At 36.4% G+C, this 23,892-nt stretch overlaps 15 protein-coding genes and 3 pseudogenes across 18 annotated transcripts, besides 1 other annotated feature; 12 read left to right on the forward strand and 6 right to left on the reverse strand.

Moving 5' to 3' along the window:
* Positions 1 to 3,350: part of a mobile genetic element that runs on past the window's edge.
* Positions 2,161 to 2,688, forward strand: TVAGG3_1038310 (protein of unknown function, DUF4107 family; the record flags this gene model as incomplete). The annotated part of the gene is made up of 1 exon (XM_051255382.1): positions 2,161 to 2,688. The coding sequence occupies one exon, from the start codon at positions 2,161 to 2,163 to the stop codon at positions 2,686 to 2,688; it is 528 nt and encodes a 175-aa protein (XP_051080956.1).
* Positions 2,809 to 3,129, forward strand: TVAGG3_1038320 (uncharacterized protein; the record flags this gene model as incomplete). The annotated part of the gene is made up of 1 exon (XM_051255383.1): positions 2,809 to 3,129. One exon carries the CDS (start codon positions 2,809 to 2,811, stop codon positions 3,127 to 3,129), a length of 321 nt encoding a protein of 106 aa, XP_051080957.1.
* A 1,310-nt stretch (positions 3,351 to 4,660) lies between the features above and the next one.
* On the reverse strand, positions 4,661 to 4,870 carry TVAGG3_1038330 (uncharacterized protein; the record flags this gene model as incomplete). Its single annotated transcript, XM_001298795.1, has 1 exon — positions 4,661 to 4,870. The coding sequence occupies one exon, from the start codon at positions 4,868 to 4,870 to the stop codon at positions 4,661 to 4,663; it is 210 nt and encodes a 69-aa protein (XP_001298796.1).
* A 434-nt stretch (positions 4,871 to 5,304) lies between these two features.
* TVAGG3_1038340 (uncharacterized protein) lies at positions 5,305 to 5,643 on the reverse strand (the record flags this gene model as incomplete). The annotated part of the gene is made up of 1 exon (XM_051255384.1): positions 5,305 to 5,643. A coding segment is annotated over one exon (339 nt), but the record flags the coding sequence as incomplete, so codon positions are not given.
* A 473-nt stretch (positions 5,644 to 6,116) lies between these two features.
* Positions 6,117 to 6,945, forward strand: TVAGG3_1038350 (protein of unknown function, DUF4106 family; the record flags this gene model as incomplete). Its single annotated transcript, XM_051255385.1, has 1 exon — positions 6,117 to 6,945. A coding segment is annotated over one exon (829 nt), but the record flags the coding sequence as incomplete, so codon positions are not given.
* A 1,535-nt stretch (positions 6,946 to 8,480) lies between these two features.
* Positions 8,481 to 8,943, forward strand: TVAGG3_1038360 (protein of unknown function, DUF4106 family; the record flags this gene model as incomplete). Its single annotated transcript, XM_051255386.1, has 1 exon — positions 8,481 to 8,943. A coding segment is annotated over one exon (463 nt), but the record flags the coding sequence as incomplete, so codon positions are not given.
* Positions 8,944 to 11,967: 3,024 nt separating this feature from the next.
* TVAGG3_1038370 (uncharacterized protein) lies at positions 11,968 to 12,657 on the forward strand (the record flags this gene model as incomplete). The annotated part of the gene is made up of 1 exon (XM_051255387.1): positions 11,968 to 12,657. The coding sequence occupies one exon, from the start codon at positions 11,968 to 11,970 to the stop codon at positions 12,655 to 12,657; it is 690 nt and encodes a 229-aa protein (XP_051080961.1).
* Positions 12,658 to 12,685: 28 nt separating this feature from the next.
* On the forward strand, positions 12,686 to 12,976 carry TVAGG3_1038380 (uncharacterized protein; the record flags this gene model as incomplete). The annotated part of the gene is made up of 1 exon (XM_051255388.1): positions 12,686 to 12,976. A coding segment is annotated over one exon (291 nt), but the record flags the coding sequence as incomplete, so codon positions are not given.
* Positions 12,977 to 13,333: 357 nt separating this feature from the next.
* Positions 13,334 to 13,918, forward strand: TVAGG3_1038390 (uncharacterized protein; the record flags this gene model as incomplete). Its single annotated transcript, XM_051255389.1, has 1 exon — positions 13,334 to 13,918. One exon carries the CDS (start codon positions 13,334 to 13,336, stop codon positions 13,916 to 13,918), a length of 585 nt encoding a protein of 194 aa, XP_051080963.1.
* Positions 13,919 to 14,251: 333 nt separating this feature from the next.
* On the forward strand, positions 14,252 to 14,641 carry TVAGG3_1038400 (protein of unknown function, DUF4108 family; the record flags this gene model as incomplete). The annotated part of the gene is made up of 1 exon (XM_051255390.1): positions 14,252 to 14,641. One exon carries the CDS (start codon positions 14,252 to 14,254, stop codon positions 14,639 to 14,641), a length of 390 nt encoding a protein of 129 aa, XP_051080964.1.
* Positions 14,642 to 14,657: 16 nt separating this feature from the next.
* TVAGG3_1038410 (uncharacterized protein) lies at positions 14,658 to 15,128 on the reverse strand (the record flags this gene model as incomplete). The annotated part of the gene is made up of 1 exon (XM_051255391.1): positions 14,658 to 15,128. The coding sequence occupies one exon, from the start codon at positions 15,126 to 15,128 to the stop codon at positions 14,658 to 14,660; it is 471 nt and encodes a 156-aa protein (XP_051080965.1).
* Positions 15,129 to 15,164: 36 nt separating this feature from the next.
* TVAGG3_1038420 (P-loop containing nucleoside triphosphate hydrolases family) lies at positions 15,165 to 15,553 on the forward strand (the record flags this gene model as incomplete). Its single annotated transcript, XM_051255392.1, has 1 exon — positions 15,165 to 15,553. A coding segment is annotated over one exon (389 nt), but the record flags the coding sequence as incomplete, so codon positions are not given.
* An 895-nt stretch (positions 15,554 to 16,448) lies between these two features.
* On the reverse strand, positions 16,449 to 17,178 carry TVAGG3_1038430 (annotated as a pseudogene). Its single transcript has one exon. A coding segment is annotated over exon 1 (730 nt).
* Positions 17,179 to 17,778: 600 nt separating this feature from the next.
* On the forward strand, positions 17,779 to 17,979 carry TVAGG3_1038440 (uncharacterized protein; the record flags this gene model as incomplete). The annotated part of the gene is made up of 1 exon (XM_051255393.1): positions 17,779 to 17,979. One exon carries the CDS (start codon positions 17,779 to 17,781, stop codon positions 17,977 to 17,979), a length of 201 nt encoding a protein of 66 aa, XP_051080967.1.
* A 28-nt stretch (positions 17,980 to 18,007) lies between these two features.
* TVAGG3_1038450 (uncharacterized protein) lies at positions 18,008 to 18,634 on the reverse strand (the record flags this gene model as incomplete). Its single annotated transcript, XM_051255394.1, has 1 exon — positions 18,008 to 18,634. One exon carries the CDS (start codon positions 18,632 to 18,634, stop codon positions 18,008 to 18,010), a length of 627 nt encoding a protein of 208 aa, XP_051080968.1.
* An 867-nt stretch (positions 18,635 to 19,501) lies between these two features.
* On the forward strand, positions 19,502 to 19,702 carry TVAGG3_1038460 (uncharacterized protein; the record flags this gene model as incomplete). The annotated part of the gene is made up of 1 exon (XM_051255395.1): positions 19,502 to 19,702. One exon carries the CDS (start codon positions 19,502 to 19,504, stop codon positions 19,700 to 19,702), a length of 201 nt encoding a protein of 66 aa, XP_051080969.1.
* Positions 19,703 to 19,726: 24 nt separating this feature from the next.
* On the forward strand, positions 19,727 to 22,092 carry TVAGG3_1038470 (annotated as a pseudogene). The gene has a single exon. A coding segment is annotated over exon 1 (2,366 nt).
* A 629-nt stretch (positions 22,093 to 22,721) lies between these two features.
* TVAGG3_1038480 lies at positions 22,722 to 23,619 on the reverse strand (annotated as a pseudogene). The gene has a single exon. A coding segment is annotated over exon 1 (898 nt).
* Positions 23,620 to 23,892: the final 273 nt, after the last annotated feature.

Genomic DNA, 23,892 nt, shown 5'->3' on the forward strand with positions numbered 1-23,892 from the left:
AAAGCCTTCATTTAAGAACAGCTATTCTAACGCATATCCTCAAAAGTTAACGGATGGGGAAGTGGATGATATGAATGACAGCAAAAATATTAACAGAAATGGCGACAGAGATGCATGGAATTTGTTTACCATCAGTCAATTGAAGGTTAAACTTTAAAACAATGTTGGTCGTTCCCATGGAATATTTTTGACTTTAATGGTATTAGTCATGATATGAATCTCAAGTATGAACGAGGAGAGATGGAGACTTATATGCTTCCCAAATTTCTTCAAAAGGTAATGTTATACCTGACTGTTTCCAAATGAGTTCAATATCATAACGTGAGAAACCTTGAAAGATAACGAAGTCAGTTATGAGACGTTTTATGTTTAAAGCAAGAAAACGCCATGTTTGCATAAGTATTGCTACAGTTAAGTGGTAATGTCTGACTTTAGTTATGATGTTAGCTAATGGTGAGTCAGGCTTTGACACTAAACCTTTACCAGCGAAATCATCACAACTAATAAAGTGTTTGATGGATATTTTTTGAAGGGGTATTTTGAAAGTTTTGACAGAATGTAGTTTGTAAGTCGTTTCATATCGTAAACTCCTGAGTATTGACGTAAGTGGTGTTTGTCAATAATTCTTTCCATCTCCTCAGAAGTCTTTTGCATTCCTGACTGTATAAATTCAAACGATGGCATAATATTTCCTCTTACGTCGAATGTAACGTTGAAGAAATTCAATGAGTTCACTGTCTGGAACTTTAACGACAGAGGCTTGAACTTTTGACATAAATGTTTTCGCTGTTGAGTCCATAGAGTCTGAAGTTGCTGATATAATGATTTGGTCATAGTAAGAGTCGTTTCCTAAACGTTCTGTTATGAGTATATGACGAATGAGGTTGAATGTCTTTCCTGACCCATCTTTCCACAATAGAAATAACACCATTTGAACAGAACTCATAGTCCTTACTGAAAGGAAGAATGAGAGAAGAGTTAAGTTTGTCTGTAGTTTCATTCATGTCTTCATCTACATCATGTATTAAATGCTTCATTTTATCTCCATTAAAAATGCAAGTCAGAAATATTCAGAACATAGCACCGAGTCTAACTGACAAGAGTATAAAGATATACTATGAACGTTATGATGAAACCAACCAAAATTCAAGAAAGTCAGTATACTTATGAATATCCAAGACACTGGGTAGAGTATGTAGGAGGTGAGAAAGCTATTGAAATCAGACAGGTTCGAAGTATTCCAGCAGGAAGAACAATATTATTGAAGAACTTTAATGTTTTGAGATATAATGATGAAACAAAGAAGCAAGATAGTTTCCCTGTTGCTGTGTATGTGAACCTAGACACAGGAGATGACATGAAAGTTTTTAACACAAAGCTTCAAACGGTAGTGAGAGAACAACTTACTGCGGAAGGACATCCATTACCTTCAGAAGTTACCATAGCATATAATTTTGAAACAAACTCAATAGATTTTAAAGTCATCTCTGCAAAGAAGTCAGGATTTACATTTAATGAAGCAGATGTATATTCGAATGAAAACTTCAAAGCTATTGCATGGTTAGATAATGACGATTGCTTTAAGAAAATCTTAAATTCAGTGACTCAACGATGTCAATAGATGACCTTCGTGGAATGTTACCATCGACGTTTACAGTAGAAGGTTCAGCAGGATTGCTTACAAGATTGTCAATTGGTGGTATTTGGTCTCGTGAGAACATTGTTATAAAATCCAGTATAAGTGAATTTGCTGAAGAATCTATATTATGTCTTTCAAAACTACATGTATTCGCCGCCGAAGCATTATAGTATAACAAAACTTTGTCCAGTAAGTTTAACATAAGACTTGTCGAACCTTCTTCAATGAAAGATGTTGTGCTACCTAAAGATGGAAAGGATGGACTCATTATTGAGATGATTTTAATAGCATATTAAATGAGCTTGTTCTTGAAGGTCATTCATGATGAAATAACTGTTGTAGAAGATGTTAGCAATTGTTCAGACATTTTTTGAAGAATAGATGAGATAAGAAAGAAGTTAGATAGACCGCAAAGCGGTGAGGGCGAAGCCCGTGAGAACGCTTATGTTTCATTGACTTTCTCCAGTAACGAGAACTTTTATGAGATAATATTGAAGAGAGATGATTTTAATATGGTGTAAATGGTAGCTTGGGCAGCTTTAGGCGCAATGGGAACAAAAGCATTAGCATTTGGAGCAAAAGCACTTGGAGCTTATGACGCAGTAAATAAAATGAGTGGAGGAAGGGTTTCGAAGACATTAGATGCAAATAAAGGGAAGATTGGAGGCTGGGTTGCAAAGAAGTTAAGATTAAATAAAATAGGGCTCATAAATAAAGCATCCAATTTGGTTGCGACTGAGTCAGAAAATGCTTTAGGAAAGGACGATGAGTTTGCAAAACACGCAAAAGACTTTAATGACCAGATGAAAGGTGAAACAATGCATTTAAATAGAGTCGATGGAACTAAAGAAAATGTTTCTTCTCCACCAGTAGTTCTTCCGTATGGTCCCTATGGAATGTATGGAAACCCTTACGAAAGACCATTTGACCCATTGACTGGTGGAAGTAACTGGTATCATTACGGCCGAAGAAGAAAGACAGTCAAGTTGGAGACAGACGTGAAGAAAGCAACTAAAAAGAAACCAAGGAAGAGAGTTATAAAGCAATGAATTCAACAGGGTGAAAAAAGAGGTGAGATCTCACCACTTCACCTAAATTTATTTTTGTGCTATGTTTTCATACGTGTGAGGGTGGTGATATCATTTATTTTTAAGTTTATTTTTATATAAATGACGAAAACTATTGAGATAACAAACTACAACGGTCATGAGTTCAAGAACTTGTTCTCCGTTCCTCGTGAAAATACATTCTATCAGATACGAGGGAGAAAGGGTAAAGTTAGTTTGAGCGTTTATGACTACAAGCATAATGGAAAGTTTATACAAGCATACGATACAAACGGTAAGCGTGTTTCATTAGCTTTGTCAAAACTTACAGGTATAAACTATGACAGTGATTTTGACCTATATGAAGAAGAAAGTGAGTCAGAAGATTATGAGCTGTTATATGAAGCACAGCAATGGGAGGAGTTGCAATACTTTTGTAAGTGAGAACGTTTATTTTTACATTAGTGAAGTCGTTTGTGAAAACATTAGTGAAGTCGTTAGTGGAGTCGTTTATGTGTCAGACGGTTTTGTAAATATTTAAGGTTAAGTTAGTGTTGTCGTTTGTGTTGTAAAATATACGTTAACGGTTTCGTAAAGTGTCAAATTCACATAACAGGGGTACGGTGGAACGCAGTGCCGTCGTACCCATGATATGTATACTAACTTAGTTTGGGAGCTCACAATCCGAATTGACAATCTTGTGGCGATATGATTAAGCCAGCCACGGGATGGCGATGGGCAGTAATCATCGAGCTTCGCTAGAAGATGCGGGCATCTTGCAGCGATTAGTACCCGCGCCGCAAATTTTAATCTCCTATTTTGTAATTCCGTACAGACAGCAATGGCCATTGATGTTGTAATACAGTTCAAGTCGTCTGCCATCTCTTGAACAAGTTTTTTGAACTGCATTTCATCTGGTAGTGACAAAAGGGTCATACCACCCCCTGACTGACCTTTTGTCCATGAACGACAAGTAGCAGTGCGCATGATTGCGCGTGCTACTGTCGTCTTTGAAATTGAGTAAACATTCCGTATTTGTTGATAAGACTCGCCATTTACTCTTCGATAGAGTAAATCGAGTTGCATCTGGGTCAATAGCCCAAGATTTTTATAGTTTTCTAATTCTGCAAACTCGGGAATTCGTGTTCTTGGTTGCATTTTTTTTAAACGGGAACTTCACAAATTTGGTTCATGACCATAAAAACTCATTCAATTTTTCTGAGATTTTTTTTCGTCACTCACTCAAAACGCAGAGGACCATTCTTCTCAAAATTGAATTATTTTCTCAAAGATTGAGTGAGTAAAATGGGCACGTTGTGTAAATTGATTCAAAATTTTTTATTGGTACACGACCTTTGAAATTGGTCTCGGGTTATTCAACCTACGGTATTTAGATTGAAAAAAAATATGTGGAATTAAAGAATATTATACTGTATAATGAATTATTCAATTTTTAATAGAAAATATTATTTTGATTTTCTTTGCAATTCTAGCGGTTGTGATGATGTAAACATCATAGACTCACCATGAATGTTCATCGTATTGTTGATTTAATAATGATTGTTGAGATATTGACACTGTCTGTCTTTTACATTTATTTCGGTGAAAATTATTGAAAATTTGACAGTGGCAATTTGAATTGGCAGTTTCAAATTGAAAGGAACGAAGAATACCTTCGGAATATTAACTATCATATTATTGATTAATATAAGGGTTTCGTTTTGCGAAAAAAACGTACAATACGCAATTTCGCTAAAAAAACATTTAGCTAGCAATTTCGACCTTTGACTCCACTCAAGACGTCACTTTTTTAATTTTGCGGTATCATATTTTTGGAAAATCTTTATGAATATTATATAAAAAGTCTCTTTAATATCTATATTAAAAAAAAAAAAAAAAAAAAAAAAAAGGTAGTGGGGCTTCCAGGGGCTGCGCCCCTTCTAGCCCCGAAGATGTTTAGTATAAAATGAGGTTTTTATTCGGAAAATTGTGAGTCTTGTGGTTCATCTTCTTGAGTAGAGTCTTCTTCTTCAACATCAAAGTCATCTGGTGTATCGAATTGAATGTATGAAAGCCAAATGTTGTATGTGTTTTCCAATTGGCTTTCAAACTTGAGATACATTCCATGCATGAGTGTTATTTCAGTTTCAACGTAGAGTTGCTGATGTGGCTTGAAGACATGCATGAGAATTGGTCCTCCAAATTCGTCCTTGAAAAATTGCAGTAGCAAACATAAACTGAGATAGAGTCTCCTTCTTCAATGTCTTCTGCTTGGTTAACGAAATGAATAGCAATTTTGCGTACTTGAATTGTGTTGTTGTCTGAGTAAAATAATGGTTTGAACTTGGGGTTGAGTGAGCTAAGACATTGCCATTTTGCTGTTTCTTGTCCGTACTCACGTTCTTCTTCGTCATCTTGATATCCGTAACTCTTTAATTTGAATTCGACACAAAACTGTTCGACTTTTTTTGCAGCTTTGGGTGGAAGACTTTCAATAAGCTGACATATAGTTCTGTCAAACACTATCTTTGTTATTGTTGGAAAATAGTTGACAATTGTGTCGCCTAATTCGAATGGGTCAGGTGTTTCTTTTTGTAGTTTGGTAAAGTCTGCAAGAACTTTGTTGAGTTGTTCACAATATTCTTTGTTAAAAGTTGCAGCAACTCTTTCTTCTGGCTTTGAATTGAAGTATTCTTCAGACAATCTGAGTAGTATTTTGCGTAGTTCAGCGTTGCTGTGGTTCTTTGTAATACGGAGCTCGTTTGGTATTGTTTTTGGTAGTGAAAGTGGCTTTGGATTGAGCGAATTGCAGGACAAATTTGAATTTGAATTGTCTGTTCTGCTTGGAGAATGTGTAGATGCTGCAGTTTGATATTGAGGCTCTAAACCTGTGGGCGCTGAAAGTCTGCAAGCAATTTCTTCAGGTGAATTTGGAGCGAACACGCTAGCGAATGCCATTAGACAAAAATAAACTGTTTTTTTCGGACTACTCATAGAAAAGTTTAAAATAAACCGTTTTCGTCAACGGTAACCCCCTCTATTTTTTTATTTTATTTAATAGTTACCGTTGGCAAACCGTTCCATCTCAAATATTGAATGAACTATAAACGTTTTTTGTTTTCTATATATACTTTTTTCACCATCGGACAAACTTTTGACAGAAAGGAGCTTACACATACTTTACACTTGTCAAAATATTTTTAACATACGATAGTATATATTTGCTCGAACAAATAATGGTCTATCGTCAACGCTCATAGAGATAGACCCACTTTTCTAAAGTATATATTTGAGTACTTTAAAAAAATATTATAGAACGATATAACAAATATTTTACAAAACTGACAACACTTTGACCGAGTAGTTTTTTGAGCTGAACAAAAAGTGTCATATAAACATCTGTCAAAAACCGCTTTTTAACTTCACTTAAAATGCCACGTAAGCTACGTAAGAATATACGTAAGAGGAAGAGAGCATTGAAACATCCAATAGTAAAACTGACACCACAACAACAGTTGCAACAACAAATGCTGAATGACCCCACTATGTTGCAACAAATGTCAAGCAATCCTATGCTTTTAAACCGAGTCATTGGTGCACAGAGTGGAGGTTTAAGAGCGGCACTTTTAGCGAAAATGGCAGGCTATGGTGGAGCTGCAGACGGAACAGCCTATAACCCTCAAAGTCAAATGAATTTGAGTTCACTCAAAAATCAAATAACAGATGTCAAAAAGTCAAACATAGACATACAGAAGCAAATAAGTGAAAACGAAAAGAAACTAGAATATGACAGACACACAAAGAAACTCAATGAGTTAAACGTAGAGAAAAAGAAGAAAGAAGAACAACTGAAAGAACTAAGTACAGAGGAATATGCGAAAAAAGTGTCAGAAAAAGCAGCAGAAGTAGCAAAAATGGAACAAGATGTCATAAATTTGAAAAACCATACTACTCAATATAAAGTACTGAAAGATGAAGAGATAAAACAAAAAGCCCTGAAGACATATATGGATAGCGATGAGTATAAAAAAGAAGTTGAAGCAAATGTAAAGGCAGAAAAACTTTTACAGTTGCAAAACCAAACCGTACAGTATGAAAACTTAGCACAAGAAAGTAAAAATAACGACGCGGCTATGCAAAAGGCAATGAAAAGCGCAGAATATATAAAAGCTAACAATGACTGGTTAGATGCCCAAGCCAACGCTAAAGCAGCCCAACTCATAGGGTCAATAAGGACAAAAATACAAGCGGATGAAGACAGTTCAAATGAAGCTTTAACAAATGCTGACTTTAAGAACGCCTTCGAAGCTCTTCATAGTAAGGTGAAACAAGTGAACGACTTCTCATCTGGAAAGAAACTGAAGTCTGAAGGTTTCGACAAAGAGTTAAAAGAAGTAGCACAAAATATGACGAAAATAACAGATGCAGCAACGAGACAGGCAGTTCAAAGTGCCTATGACGCCGTTAGAGCAACTGTTGTGAAAGTCAAGAAAAAGAGTTACAACAGACCAAAACAGACCTAGTAAATGCTTTCTTAAGAACGAAAAGTCAGGTAGGACATTACGCTGCAGATGGAACATATGTGCCAGCTGGTGGAACTTATATACCACCAAACCCTCCAAGAGAAGCACCTGCACCAGGACTACCTAAAACATTTACATCGTCACATGGACATAGACACAGGCATGCACCAAAACCAGCACAACAACCAACACAACAACCAACACAACAACCAGCACAGCAACCAACAGTTCAAAACCCTGCACAACAACAACCACAAACAGAGCAAGGACATAAAAGAAGTAGAGAACAAGGAAACCAAGAATTCTTAAAAATGCTTAAAGAAGAGTGTGGTTTCCCAGATACTGTTGACTTTAGTGACAGATATAAAGAAGCTATTGGAAAGTTCAAGGATGGAAATACTGACCCGAACCTATTTAGCTTTATGGCTCAGCACCAAAACGGATATAATCTCAAACCTGGAAAATACAAGCTCGCTAAGGGATATGATTTAATAGCATATCATCCAAATGACATGGATGAATTTACTCCGAGATATTTGATGTCAGAGCTAAATGACAATTCAACTTTCGTCATGAAACGCGTAAAAAATAGAGACGGAACGAAAGAACAAAAGCTTATGAATGCGGATGACGTAGATAGGGAAATTGTTAAAAACGGTCTCGGAATATATGAAATGCCAGCAGATGAGGTACAAGAAACTCCACAGGAAGAAGTTCAGATACAACCAGACATGGAAGAAATAGTTCAGCAACAACAGCTAGAAGAGCCTGAAGGAAACGAACAAGTCACTCCTTTGGAAACTAACTTCACAGAACTAGATGAAGATTTGGAACAGCCGAAAAATCTTGACCCTCAACAAGAGTATGCGGAGAATATGGAATATTTCCAAGAGTCTAAAAAAAATTCGGCTGACATAGTAGAAGAATATCGAAAAATGTTTGCCGACATACAAAAGACTCCAACACAGATGAAAATATTCAGCATAGAATGGAAGAACTGAAAAAAATGTACACAAATACAACAACCCTTTTTACTTACGAGCATTTAACGTTCAATCTTCGGATGAACTCGGTGAAAATAAAAGGTTAAATTTCAAGAAAACATATAGAAATGAAACATTGTTTAAAGTTCATTCAGAACCTAGCCAAGATGGAAACAAACCTACTTTTGTTTCTGCAGACGATGGAACTACAATGAGATGGGGTCATAAAGCTAATCCGGATAGGTGGTTCATAAACTTACAACCTCAATTCCAAGAAGTTGTAGACGCAATGGAAGTGAATGGTGAACCAGATATAGCTGGTATTTTCAGCGCGGCTTTAATGCCATTGAAAGATATGAAAGATGCAGATATTTTGAACCAGTATGAAATGAACATGGCTGATGGAAATATAACACCTGACGTTCTAGAACATTTATCTCAAAGAACTACACAGAACCATAGAGATGGTATATTTGGTGAAGAGTTTAGAAAGAAAGTTATGGACAGCGAAGGAAGAGAACCTATTGTACATGACCTTGCAAACGAAAGTTTACAAAATGTCATAAAAACTTACTTTGCAGACAATGAACTGAGAAGGGATGAATATTTAAGAAAACTCAAATGGACAGTACCAGATGAAATGTTAGTATTGAAAAACATGTTCCTTGACAAAATAAAACCAACTACAGAAATAAACGACGCAAGACTGAAAGATTGGGTAGAAGCTTTCCCATTCACAAAAGATATAGTTGGTAACATGGAAAGAAAACCAGAATGGCTACAAAAACATATATTTGGAAACGAGCATATTCCATATGGACAGGCACTGTTTGAAGAGCTTGAACCGGAAACTCAGGAAAGAGTCATGCAAACAATACGCGAAGACTCAAATACAGACTATGACAAACTCTTTCTAGGATATAGGTTACCTGAGATGGGCGACCAGAGCAAAAGGCAAAAAGGACATGGGAAATTTGCCAACATACTAGATGAACATAATGCAAAGATGCAACAACTTCAAGCAGAGGGCAATGAAGGAAAAAGAAGAGTTAAAAACTCAGTCAGGAAGAAAGTAAAGCTTGGTCCACGTGGGTTCTATTATGACACATAAATCCAACTATTCTATATTTTTACTCATATGAAATGTACGCCGCTCAGAATATAACGCCAACAGTTTTGGATGCTATGAATGGAAATGTTTCCGAATGGTATAACGAATGCGACAATGCATTAGAAGGTCAGAAATAGTTCCTGGAACTTACGAATATACAACTGCTGTTTCTTATGGAAACGTAGGTGAGTTTGGAGAAGGTTCTTCAACAACAGTAGATATTGCTTGCGACAGGTTTCATATTATTTCTATTGACAACTCTTTCTTATACGTGGAACAAGACATTGAAATAAAACCTTCTGCCAAGTTGTCTGACAAGAAAGGTTGCAATGGAATTTTCTATGTCGGATACCAATATGCTCCAGAAGTTTTCATGGGATATAAGATATATTCTAACTCTGACTTAGTTCAAACAGTAACATGGGCAAACTATGAATGGTTCGCTTGAAAACTCAGTACAACCACAAGCTAGAGAACAAACAGACCAGTATGCAACTATTGAGAAAATAAGAAGACTTGACCCTAACGTTCCAGGAGTTTATGTTGACCTTTCTGGACAAACTGCAGCAGCAGTAACCAAAGTAAAATTGAAACTTAGAGTTCCTTTGTCATCTTTCCTCATCTTCAGGTTTTTAAGATACTTGCCAAACTGGGCAGGAAAAATTTCTATCGAACTTACTCCAAGCAAAAATAACTTAGTCATTGCACCAACACAAGACCCATTCACTCTTACAGACGTAAAGGGAGCAAATCAAACGTCATTCGCCGAATTTTGCAAAGACAAAGTTGACTTAGACTTTGGTTTCTCAAACCTCAACACTGAAGTTAAACTACTACTTCAATGCTGCTGGAACTGCTTGGGACCCAGTTAAGTTCACATGCGAAAAGTTTGAATGCAAGAGAATAGAAAGCAGACTTGCAGTCTATATGTTGGACCCAGATATTTCAAATGCTTTAGCTGCCAAATATATTGCAGTTCCACTTATGTTCCCTATACACCAAATATCTGTCAAAGACTTTGCAGGTGAAGTTGGAAACCAAAGTGCTGACCCAGTGCAAGAACAGATATTGCTTTGACAACTGCAATGAAACATGCAGATACTATGTTTGTACTGTTCAGACGAACTATAAATGACTATTCTTGTTTCTACAACCCTGGTATTAAATACATATAAACATAGATGGCAAATACTATCCAAGAGAAGAATATTCTACAGTTGAGGATATGAGGTCATACAACTTGACATTAGATGCTATGAACTTTAACAACAACTTCACAACAACCATTAACCCTGAAATGCAAAGTTCTATTATGCCATATGTGAAAGTATGGACTCATACAGGAGGTCAAAAAACTCAATATACAAATGGAGACCGTTCAAACTTTTGGCTTGGCATTCCATTTGCTGACTCAGAAGACTTTATGGGTGGTATTTCAACTGTTGGTACAGTTCAAATACAATATACTGGTGACAGAGACGGTCCAGATGAATTGAGAGCAAAGAAGTTTACAAAACCAATAGCACTTTTCACGGAAGATGCTCTTTTGAAGATTCGTTCGATGAAACCTGCTGGGGCTCCTCAGATTGGCATAACGACAGCTTCCATCGAGCAGATTTTGGCAGCAGGTCAGTAAGTTGTTCTTGAACTGACTTCTCTCCGTCAAATATTGACAGTACGCCAGTTTTGACATAAATTGTATTATAAACTTACCTTTAGAAATATCGTCAGTTTTGTTGTTATATTTTTGTCTGCTTCAAGAACTTTCACCATCTTTCAGTTATACCAACTTTCTTTGCTTTATGAAAATATTTTGGTTCAGCAAATGCTATTCTATAACATTTTCCATTGTTTGTATAAAGAACTATTCTGTCAATGTATTTGTATTGTTTGTGTGTGTAAACTTTGTTCTGCTTCAATTCGAAGAGATACTCAATACGTCCATCTTTTTATTCTAAGTAAAATGTCATTTCCGAAAAATAGAAGCGTAAGTGTTTCAAAAGGTTTAATGGCGGTGGCAGATGTGAAGTTAAATTCACCAACTCAAACAAACAGTCAAAGTGTTGTTGTCAATGTCAAAGACAGAGATGTTGAAGTGGGGAAACCATACGAAGACGAAGATGGTATAACAATAGTTCCTGTAAAAGAACAACAACATATCCTGAAGTTAGCAGAGACTTAAGTTCTGTTGCAGATATTCGAAACGACTACCAACAACTTAAAGACAAACTTAAAACTCAGGAGAAGATTTGTCAGGCTTTGGGTATAATGTTAAACTTGGTTGAGCACAACCCTGTAAAAGTGAACTCATATGTCATCGCACCTCATGAAATTTTGAAAGAACTATTGAAACTTTTGACAGAGGCAGACGATATAAACATCAAAGAAATAGAACCCGACATTGCTTGCTGTGGTGTTTCATACAATGTCATTGACAAGATATACGTTATGAAAGGAGGTGAAACGTTGAACTTAAAATATAGTTTCCCAGACGTCATAAAAATATTTGACGACCACAACATTTCATTAAAATTTACTTGCTAAGTAAATGGCAGAAGACATAGTGGTTTATACTATTACGACTAAAAACCCTGAGTCATATAATTCTATAACAACAAACTTACAAAGTCCTCAAGGACGATATTGTAAACTGACCTTAAACACGATGACGACTAAAGCCTGTTTTGCTCTTTTGACACCAGAAGACTTTGTTGTTGTGAATGGTAAAAAATACTTCTTTGAAGATACTTACTCAGATATACCACCAACAGGTTTTGTTGACTTATTTAATACTTTAAGGACGGATGTAACATGTGCTGCAACTAGAGCAGGTTTCATTATGTTTGGATGTCCGACTGAGTTTACTATAAACGATATGAGCTATAATACAAAACTTATATCTGGTTTTTACTACCAACAGTTTCCTATAACAGGAAAAGGTGTCATACAAGGAATGTCTGTTCCATTGACTTTAAGTACACCTATTTTATATATTGTTTCAAACTTAGGTTCAAAGTGCTATTCGAATGTCGACAGAAACTACTATGACCAAAAGATACTCATGCGTATAAACAACACTTTCTCTGCTGGTTTGCCTATTGTTCATTCGAATGCAGAGTTTTCAGCTTTAGTGAACTCAAACACTTTAGCAAACATAAACTTAACCTTAGTTGACGCAAACTTTGTTCCTGTAAAACTTTTATGTCCTATGTATTTGTCAATGACGGCAGAAAGTTTCGAATTGGAAGATGCAACTGGTGAAAGTATTGTACTACAAGAACAACTTCAACAACAAATAGCTCAAGAACAACAAATGCAACAAATGGAACAAATGCAACAACAAAGTCAAGAATAAAAAAATATTTTTTTTTATTTTTATAAAAATGTACAGAATAGATGTTTCAGATTTTTATGACTTCCAAGCGTTCAGAAATATGTGTCCATTTAGAGACTATAACAAAGCAGTCGAGAATTTGAAACGTTTAGTCATTTATGTTGACTCTGCCCCAGAATGTTATGTCATGAAAGAATGGGATGTTGTCTTTAACAAACCAAGAGCAACAATAGTTTCAGAACAAGAATGTAGACAGAAACTTAAGAAAATAAAAGTCGTACAAGTTGGCATGAAGATGTTAGATGCTTGGGATATCTTATTGTCAAAGTTAGAAGATTTTTCAGTTCGTGGTATAAAGTTCTATACACCTTCTCCAAACTTCTATTCTATCTTCACTGGATATAAATACGAACAAGTAGAATGGAAAGAAAATATTATAGAAGCTTGGTTAGACCATGTCAAAGAAATTATATGCAATGGAAACGAAAAGTTATGAGTATATCTTATGTTGGTTTGCAAACATCTTACAACATCCAAGTGCTAAAAATGAAACTGCTCTCATTATAATTGGAAAACAAGGAACTGGTAAGAACACATTCTTTACAGATATTTTGTGCAAACTGTTAGAGGGCTATTCGAACCCGAATATGACAAACTTAGAAAACATCTGCGGTAAGTTTAACTCTCAATAGAGAATATGAAACTTATAGTTTGCAATGAACTTCAAAGTATAGATACAACAAAAGTTTTGAACTCAGATGCTTTGAAGAGTCTTATAACAGACAAAGTTGGAGTTGTTGAAAGAAAGTATAAAGACCAAAGAGTTTGTGAAAATGTTGCAAATTTCATTATGGTTTCAAACAATGTTGTTCCGATGAAGTTAGAAAGTTCTGACAGAAGATATGTAGTTGTCAGAACGTCAGATTCTCATATGCAAGATACAGAATATTTTGACGACTTAGCAGAAACTTTGACACCTAACTTTTACAACCACTTGTTCTCATATTTTATGACATTAGATATTTCTAAGTTCAATCCAAGACAAATTCCACATACCGAAGAAAGACAAACATTGTTAGAAGCAAACAAGAGTGTATATGAACTGTTTATAGATGAGACTAACTTTGAGTGTTTAGATGAAAGGTCATTGTACGATGAATATAAACAATATTGTCAAGAGTATGGTTATATGGCAGCGTCTAAACGAACATTCTTGGCAAATGTCAAAAATCTTTTAGACATACAGAACGGCGTATATACAAAGAAAAATTTTTCTGAGTAAATTTTATAAAAAATATATATTTTTATTTTATTTGAAATGTACGCTGAGTTTGTTGGAAAAGACCTAGATAACGAAAATAGATATGCGCTATTCTGGTTAGATTGTCCTTATGAAATGTATGAAAAAAAGGCTTTATATGAAGAATATAGAAAATATTGTCATGAAAACGATATAAGACTAAGCTCTAGAGAAAAATTCTATGCTGGTATAAAACATCTTTTCGAAGTTCGGAATGGCAAATATAGAAAGAAATAATTTTTCTGAGTAAATTTAAAAAAAATATTTTTTTATCCGATAGAAAAGATGACGAAATATATTTCAGTCAACAAATATATGACAGAAGTCAAAGATAAGTTAGCTCCATTCGCTTATTTGAATGTTTACTTCTACCATTTTGAAAAGTCTACATTTGACAAAGTTTGGAACATCGAACCAGTTAAGTTTGCTATTGTGACTAAAAATGGTGCGAAATTTGAAGACTTAGACATAGAAGGTTTGTTAGCAGTCAAAGAAAATTTTGACAGAAGGTTTTCAAACCTTAAAGAAGGCAAAGCATACAAACTTGTTATACCTTATGAACCAAAGAAAGCAGACGACTATGAATATTATGAGTCTAAGATAGTTGAAGTTCAAGGTAAATTGGGTAAAAAGATTTTAGAGTCTAAGCCAGTGTTTGCTCCTAAAGAGGAAGAGAACATTGACATTGACCCAGAAATGTTCTAAAAATAAAAGTTTATTTTTACATGTCAAATTTCTTCTTCTCTGGCTCTGGCTCTGGTTCTTTCTTCTCTTCTTCTACTTTCTTTTCTTCTACTTTCTTTTCTTTCTTTTCTCTCTTCTTCTTCTTCTCTGGTGGAGTTATGTCAAATTTGGCGCAACCATATTTATGTAAAAGTTCTTTGTCCTTTAATAGCTCTTCTATTCTGTTTTCTATTTCATCTTCAAGAACAGCGCATGTGCCTTCTTTGCATTCTAAGAACTTTTGTTGGACTTCATCTTTCCAATCGGCGTCATCTCTGTCAACAAGTCTGTCATTGACAAACTTAAAGACTTCTCTGCCTAATGTTTTATGGTTCTTGTCATATTCCCAGAAACAGAACTTTAGAACAAATTCACCTTTCTTGTTTACACTATGTAAGATTTTATGGTCGACAGATGTTTTGCTGTCGAAAAGCTTGTCTCGAATATAGATAGCGAAATCGCTAGACATTTTCAAAAAGATAAAAATTTTAATTTTTCTAAAAATATGTTAGAAAAAAAGTTTGCTGACATTGACAAGAAATTTGAGAATGTTTTAAATAAGAACAAGAGGAAGTTGGAAAATGCTCAGATAAAACCCATACATGACAAGTTCTTATTTGCTCAGAATGGTATAACAGGTCTAATCGCACCACCTGGGTCGGGTAAGACTTTCACTTATCTTAAAATGGCTGCACAACAACAAGAACTAGATGAGAAGAACCCATTCTATGAGTTAGTTGTTATTTGTAGTACTTCTGGTCAATTTGACCAAACCGTAAATTCGTTCAAAGATATTATAAAAAAGTCTAAGTTAGTATGTATAAAAGACTCTGAGTTGTTGGATTGGATAAAGAAGTACCAAAGAAGAGTTTTGAAGTACAATGCTATAAATGAGTATATAAATTCGAAGTTTAAAGACCAAATGAGGAAATGCAGAGAATATTAGAGAAGAAACACTTCAGAAACAAACAGAAAGAGATAGAATACATTTCGAAGAAATTGCAATCTTACGATTGGAAGACTTACCCTCACAGATGTCTTCTTATCTTAGATGATTTCGCCTCTCATCCTTTGTTAAAGAACAGAGAAACAAAGACATGTGTCGAATTCTTAAGAAGCTCAGGCACTTTAACATCTCTGTTGTCATTTGTGTACAGACAGCAAAGAGTTTAAGTAAGGATGTTAAAAGAATACTTACTGATATCATACTTTTCCCTGGATTGTCCGAAGACGATTTCATGGAACTTATGAAAGAGTCCATGGCAGGTAAGTTTGACAGACATGAACTATGGGAGAAGTACAAAGTCATACAAGACCCTCATACTTCTTTCAGAATTCACATCTACGCGAACAAAGTTCAAATTGTAAAAAGTCAATAAAAATAAAGAGTTTTGTGCTGAATTCAATAAAAATATATTTTTAGGGTAGATGGGTATATCTAACCCGATTTCTAACCTCATTTCTACCCCATATGTCCTTACTGAAAAAGTACGTGTTCCATATGTCATTTTACTCAGAATTTTACTCAGAATTCAATAAAAATATATTTTAGGGTAGAAGGGTATATCTACCCCGATATCTAACCTCTTTTCTACCCCAGTTATTTTATAAGCGTTTTACATGGTAAACATTGTGAATTCGTGAAATTCTAAACAATTTCGTAGCTTCTATTTTCTTCTGTCAGTACATCGAATGTTTTAACAATGCCGAAGGTTCTTTATATTTCTTCTTGACATCTGAAAGAAGGAAATCGTCAGCTGTTGGATAGTTTTTGTTCAGAAATGTCAACATGTCCATTTTATCTTCTGCTGGTTTCTCTACTTCTTTCTTTAAGTCAGCATAGTCGTTTCGCATACGTTCTATCTCTTTGACGGAGTAGTTATATTTCCTCATTGCTGCTTTACATTTTGAACATTGTGGGTTCATTTTAGCATTGTACATTGAAATCTTACCTGCTAGTATGACTAAGGCGTCAATGTTTTCTTCATCTCGAACATAGCGGGTTTTATTTGTTCGTTCCATACCTTACCCCTACTATCTTTATCTCTTATTTCCCAAACACATTTTGCAACTAACGAAACAAAGTTGTCGTAGGTCTTAAATTCTTCGGATTTGTAAAGGTCAGAAACATTCTTATATACCATGTCGCAATCTTTGTCCATAACCTTATGGTTGCAATGAAAACCAAGGAATTCATAATTTACTTTACGTATGAACTTCTTTATTTCTACTGAGTCAGTTGCTTTGACTTCTATTTCGTCGAATTCAGGAATAGTTAGTTTTTGTTGTTGGATTTCAGGCAATTTGGGTAAATGGTCAATAATGTCCTGCATTTCATAAAGATACTGTTCATTTGTTTCATCTTTCGCACTACAGTCTAAATTACTTGTTAAAAGTTCTTGCTTTATCTTCTGGATTTTTGTTTCGAAAGTATATGAAGAAGGAATGAAGCTTTTCATCTCTACTAACATTGAAGTTGGGTTCATGACTAAAGAGTTTGGTGCTGTTGTTGCTAACATGTTCTTACAATAAAAATAAAAAAATATTTTTTTAAAAAAACCAACTTTATTTTTTATTTCGGGAAAACTCATGACAAATTCAAGAGGGTAGAAAAGAGGTTAGAAAACAGGTTATATCTAACCTTCTACCCTAAAATATATTTTTGCCGAATTCATGAGTTTTGGTTGAAAGAATACGGTGGAGCCAAAAGTGGCTCGACCTCAAAACAAGCATTTTCTGTATAAAATTCATGAAAATTCATGAGGTTAGAAAAGAGGTTAGAAAAGAGGTTATATCTAACCTTCTACCCTAAAATATATTTTTGCCGAATTCAGCAACAAAATTCAAATTGTAAACGGTTTAATAGAAAAAGTGTTATTTTTTCATGTCCGAAGACTCGAAGGTGCAACACTTCCAAAATACCGACGAACTCAGAAGAGCAGCATGGCAGTATGTTCTTGACAACTTCTTTGAGTTCTCCAGGTACACCTTGGAAAATGCTGAAGAACTCCGACACAGAGAATTTGGAGAAATTGCACTCCAATACTACCTTGACAAACAAAGGGTAAACAAAGGGTAAAATAAGACTAAAAACTTAACGTTTAAAAAGTGACATTTTTATGAGCTCCGAGTCACCGAGAAAACTTGGTCAGATGTTAGCAGCTTACTTCCCTGAGGAGGATGGAAGCGTTACATACGTAAGGTTCAAAAACAACGAACCTGGAATTGCGTACCAAATTCGCAATTACATGACCATGGAAGAGTACGAAAGGTTTCTACAAGAGAAACCAGCTCTAAACAACTCAGAAAAGAAAGAATAAAAAGTTTAACTCGTACTTGTTTATTTTTTTACTTGTATGGGCAAGCTGCAAGAATGAAGTCGACTATCTCAGTCTTTGTCTTGACCAGTTGGACTGCTCTTGCGAGTACGTCTGTTTTGCGGTCTCCAGCTGGTGTCTGACCTTCGTAATTGCGCATGTTCTTGAGAGCTCCAGTTGTAAATGGTTGTAGGATGAAGAGTCTCTCAGACTGCTTGAGGTAGTCTTCACGGTCACGAACCGAATCTGTGGTACGAGTCGAATCGGTCGATTTGAGGGAAGAGAGTGAGAGCCTGTCTTCTTCCATAGGGGCTGTGGCATACTCTTTGCGTAAACGGTTCAGACCTTCTTCGAACTCTTGGTCTCTCTTGGACTGAGATTGGAATTTGAATTGGGGTGGAGGGTTTGACATGAACATCCAAGGGTTAGGGAAGTAAGGCATGGGTTGAGGAGGGTAGTTTGGAAAGCCTTGTGGTGGGTAGTTTGGAAAGCCTTGTGGTGGGTAGTAACCTTGAGGTGGAAATTGGTAGTAATTCGGAGGTCCTTGTTGGAACTGAGGTTGCTGTGGGGAGCCTTGTGGAGGTGGAACCTGTTGTGGTGCTGGAGCATGCTGTTCTTCTGGCTGTGGAACGGGTTCAGTAGGTGGGACGTCGGACATTCGTTTGTGTCTTAACCGTCTTTGTTCTGAAACAATATAATATTGTCTTGAAAAAGTACAATATTGTCTTGAAAAAGTACAATATTGTCTTGAAAAAGTACAACATTGTCTTGAAAAAGTACAACATTGTCTTGAAAAAGTACAACATTGTCTTGAAAAAGTACAACATTGTTCTGAAAAAGTACAACATTGTTCTGAAAAAGTTCAAGACTTGTTCTGAAAAAGTACAGCCGTACTCAAATTTGAGAGACATTGTACTGAATTTATACAACATTGTTCTGAAAAAGTACAACATTGTCTTGAAAAAGTACAACATTGTCTTGAAAAAGTACAACATTGTCTTGAAAAAGTACAACATTGTCTTGAAAAAGTACAATATTGTACTGACTCAGTATGGAGCTTGACCCCTTAGACGAAGCAATTTATCTAATTGAGGTAAATGAAACCGTGAAGGAATATCTCAGCAAGTGCAAACCAAGCAAGTCCATTGGCTTCTGGTTGTCCAAGAATAGTGTCTTAAAGTTGGAAATTGAAACAGGTGTTGCAATTCAAGTTCCAGAAGGCACTGCATTCGATGATATTAAGGATGTGAAGAAAGAAGCCCTCTTGAAGTTCTTCATGAAACGTCCTTGGATACTACTTCCATATCGTGAGAGCCCAATTCCACGAATTACACAAATTCTCAGAGCACTACTTCACTACTCTGGACAGCCGTTCTTCATAACCTCAGAAGGCGACATCCAAACCAATTCAGTAAACATCTCATTTTAACTTCACTTTTTTTATGTTTTTACTCACACTCGTACTCAACAGGTTTGTGTACAACTATTTCAACTGTGAACCTTGTATTGACCGGTCTTCCTGCAAATGCAAGTTCGGTCAATACACAATTTATGGTGGCAAGAAAGACAGTGGGGAATGTTATTTGACATCTGTTGTTGCGCTCGAGAGAGAATTGAAATTCCAGACCCAACTCCAACAAGAACTCTCAAGTTGCCGAAGACTCATGTGAAGAAGAAGCCTTCTGGTAAGTTTCTTATAGCCATCTATATGGCACGCTTTGAGTAAAAACATTTTTTTTTTCTTTTTTGAATGAAGCAAGTTAAATTCGTCCCACACCAAACTCAATGGACCGATGAAGAGTTTCAAGCTATGGTTGAAGGTGTTGAGAACGACATAGACGGCGAACTTGAAGGAGCTCAAACCACAATTGCAACCAAAATTGCACAAGTCAAAGAAGAGATAGCTCCACTTAAAGCTACCAAAGCTACTCTTGACCTCATGGATAGTTACCGTTTAGATGTCAAGAGAGGAATAAGACAATTAAAATTAAAACTCTTAAATTACGAAGCTATACTCCAGAAGTTAGCAGAGATGAGAAGACTTTACCAGAGCTACTTACATGTAAGGGACTTACCTTCAAGCAGTCCGACCAAAGATGAATTTTCTGACATTGTCCCAATTTTGTCCGAAAGTCAGCTCAGATGTTTCGAACTGCTCCCAACATATCCAGAATATGAACGTTTGCCTGAAACTCTTCCGCAATCTCAAAAAAACGTTTTTTGGTTCTCATGTTCGAAACTTTTATCGGAAGAGACAACAAACGTTCAGAAGAAGAACAAGATATTATTTTAAACTTGTTGTATGACTTAACCGTCATAACAAGCTTTTTGAAGTAAAACCGCCATTCTCAAACCACTTCATTTTTTCGATGTCCGAACAAGCACGAAGCCGAACACAATGGCAGATGTCCTTTCAATGTTGCCAGACAAGCGCCCAGTTCAAATTCAAATTTTGAATTTGAAAGCTCATCTGACAAAACACCGTTAAGACTCTCCAAAGTAGTCTTATGGAAGAGATGACCAAGCTCAAAGCCGATGTCCTCATGAACCAAGCTTCCAATGAGAAATGCCTGAATGATTTGACGGAAACCTTGCGCATTTACGAGAGAGAGAACCGAGACCTTGCCAGACTCATCTACCGTTTCTTCGAAGAGATAGACGCCATCTGGAAGGTACTCGGAAAGGACAGAACCTCCAACACCGTATTCGTGAACACAGAATTGAAGAAGGAATTGTCGAGGAAGAAGAGGAAGAAGAGGAAGAAGAAGAGGAAGAAGAGAAACACGAAGAAGAGGAAGTTTGGGCAACCCTTGTTGCCGATGACACTTACGAAATTTCCCAACCCTACCCATACCAAATCCGCAACAAGGAGACAGGCAAGGTTCTTACCCCAGTCCTCAACAACTTGGGACACTTGAACCTTACCCTTCGGAATCGCGGTTCAATCTCCATGGGCAAGCTTGTCGCAATTCAATGGGTTCCAAATCCAACAAGAAGACGAAGGTCAGACACATTGACGGTGACAAGCTCAACAACCGTAAGGAGAACCTCGAGTGGTTCTAAGAGTAAAAAAATTTTATTTTAGGGGGAAACCCCGAGTAAATTTAGGTGTTTATTTAGTTAAGTAGCTTAAATTAAGGGTAATTTGGACAAGTAGTTCCTGACCCTGAATTGGACTCTTTCGTCATCCCAGTTGCGTAGGAGGTCGTCCCAGAGGAGTTGGTAGAATTGCCAATCCAAGGACGATTTGTCCTCCCAGGCATTGAGGATGTACTGCTCGTAGAGTTCATGACCTCTGCCTTGCACCAGACACCCTCTCCCTTGGAACGTAAGGCTTCTTCGAAGTGCTCGAATGCGATTGGCTGCGACCATCTGAAATGACACTTTTTGTCCGTTTGGTCAATGTTCGTGTCTCGTGCCATAGTCGACGAAAATACAACAAACAGGTTATATATGAGTTTGAGACCAAGAATGGTGTAACTCGACCTGTCCGATTCAAATTCGAATAAAAATTTTTTATTTCATGCAATGTTTTATTTCTGTGCCGTCTTCAAGTATGCCCCAGTACTTACGCTTGGAGAGGACATGAACTTCGGTGAAAATTTTGTCCAATTTGAATTGACCCATCTTTTCACCGACCACCCATTTCAATGAGTTTGTTATAGCCTTCTTCGTTCGTCATGAGTGCGTCAATGTTCTCATAGTAAACCTTCACTTTGGATTTGACTTCGGAGAAGAATTTGTTGTAGTTGTCAAGGACTGCCTTTGCGAACTGAGGGTAAGACCAATGTTCGACAATAGGTTTTACTGTGGTTACTAAGCCACTTTGACCTTGAGTGAATTCGTACTTCAAAACAAAAGGAGAAAACCTTTCAACAAAGTTGTCGACCTTCTCATAATGTTTACTCTTCATCTCTTGAGGTTTCTTAATGGAATATCCCCATGTCGAATTCATAAGCAATTTGAGTGTCATTGCAAGTTTGGGGTTTGAAGCTTTCCTAATATCATACAGTTGTTGTATGACTTTTCCAACTGTATAGTTCCTTCCTGGGAACTCATCTTCGTTTGGAATTCCAGTCGGGATATATTGGACGAACCTCATGTACGCAGCGTTAAGGTCGACATAGTATATCTTTTCATCTGAGTCGAACTTGTCGCAACCAATGGGTCCAGTTCGTGGAAATTCAAGTGAGTCTCTTATCTTCTGAGAAACTTCGCCTGCTATCTCATAAACATCGTCGAAGCAACCTGTTTCATATAAAACCTTCTGACCTAACTCAGATGCTCTCCAATACAATTTGACGTCAATTGGATGTCTCAATGGAAGTTTGTTTATAGCATCTTGAAGTTCTTGCAACCTCATTGGAAGTTCTTCTGGTTCAGGTTGGTATCCGAACAATCCAACTCCTTTTGGAACTGTACTTCTTTTGTGCTATAACTTTGTCTGGAACAACTTTTGGTCTTGCTAACAATGAAAAGTTTGTTTCGTCTTTTGGTACAAAAGTTTCTGTCAGCTTGTCATCTGGAATTGGTTCCAACAAACCTTTCTCGAAAAGAATGTTTACAGCTCTGACAATGTTGCACTTGCCTTTTCCGAACAATGGGTTTGTAAGACTTTCGTTCAACATGAAGTGGTTGTGGACAATTACAATCTTCAACCATGGTAAGTCTTTGTCAACAACATAGTCGTCATGTGAAGAACCTTTAGCTGTAGGTATGTTGACTCGGATATTGACATTTGCCAACGGTGCAATTTTTGCCAATTGACCTCTGAGAATGTACCTTGTCTTCACACATGACTCAAGATACTTCATCTTCTCATCTGTAACAAGACCAGAGTTCCTGAGACATGTAAGAATACAAGGTTCATTGACAATTGTTTCAATTGAATTGTAAATTCCATACCTTGTCAAGTCAATGTCAGACTTATTTATGAACGGGAAGTATCCAGCATGTTGTCTGACTGCTTGAGGGTTAGGTTGGTACCATTCGAACTTACACTTGCAATTCCTTCAATTGCATTCAAAATGTCTGAGTCGGAGTCAACCATTTGTTCTCTCTTTGTAGTCTTGAAAGCGTCAAGAAGCATTGCAGCTGTTGTGACATTGCCATGTGCATAGTAAATGTGACCATCCAAATCTGTTATGGTATCTGAGATTGTATCCTTTCTTATTTCCGTCTTGAATTGCAGCAAGTACTCCCATGAAGCCTTCTTTGTTCTTTCCTTCGTCAAAGTTTACTGTAAAGGTTCGACCAGATGTAATTTGACTTCTAACTTCACGATACTTTCATATGCATATCTTGTTCTTTCCATGGGAGCATGTGCGTCTTCACCTTTTCCTTTTTTCCTTCTCAAAGGATGCAATTGTTCGTCATGTTTCCAGTAGAATCTGGCAAAGCCGTCGTGTCCTTCAACTTGAGGTTCACTAACATCGAAAGGCATGTCCATAAGACGTTCTTCTTCTAACCTCTCTAGTCTGTTTGGATAATTTGCGCGTGCTGTTTCCAAGTCCATTTCATAGCGAAGACCAGACAATTTGTCATAGACTTTTATGGGTCTTCCCTTCCTATATTTAAACTTCTTTGAAACTTTCCAACCATATCTTTCTAACTCTGCTTTTATTCTAGCAGACTTCTATCCATTCTATATGGGGGCATTTTTATAAAAATAAAAAAATATTTTTTTCTTTACTTTACATAACCGCCTGCTGCCATAAGTCTTTGACGCCAACCCATACCAGCTAATGAAGGTTGACTTGGTTTAGTTTGGAAACTAACTTTGGTTTTGGTTTATCTTCAGTTTTTGGTTTCTTCTTCTATCGGTTTTTCGTCACTTTTCGGTTCCTCTGACTTTACTCACTTGCAGGTATGGTTGTGTCGTCAACATCTTCATAAATATCATATGCCATTTGTTTT

The sequence above is a fragment of the Trichomonas vaginalis genome, chromosome I, assembly GCF_026262505.1.
Source record: "Trichomonas vaginalis G3 chromosome I, whole genome shotgun sequence".
Lineage (NCBI taxonomy): Eukaryota > Parabasalia > Trichomonadida > Trichomonadidae > Trichomonas > Trichomonas vaginalis.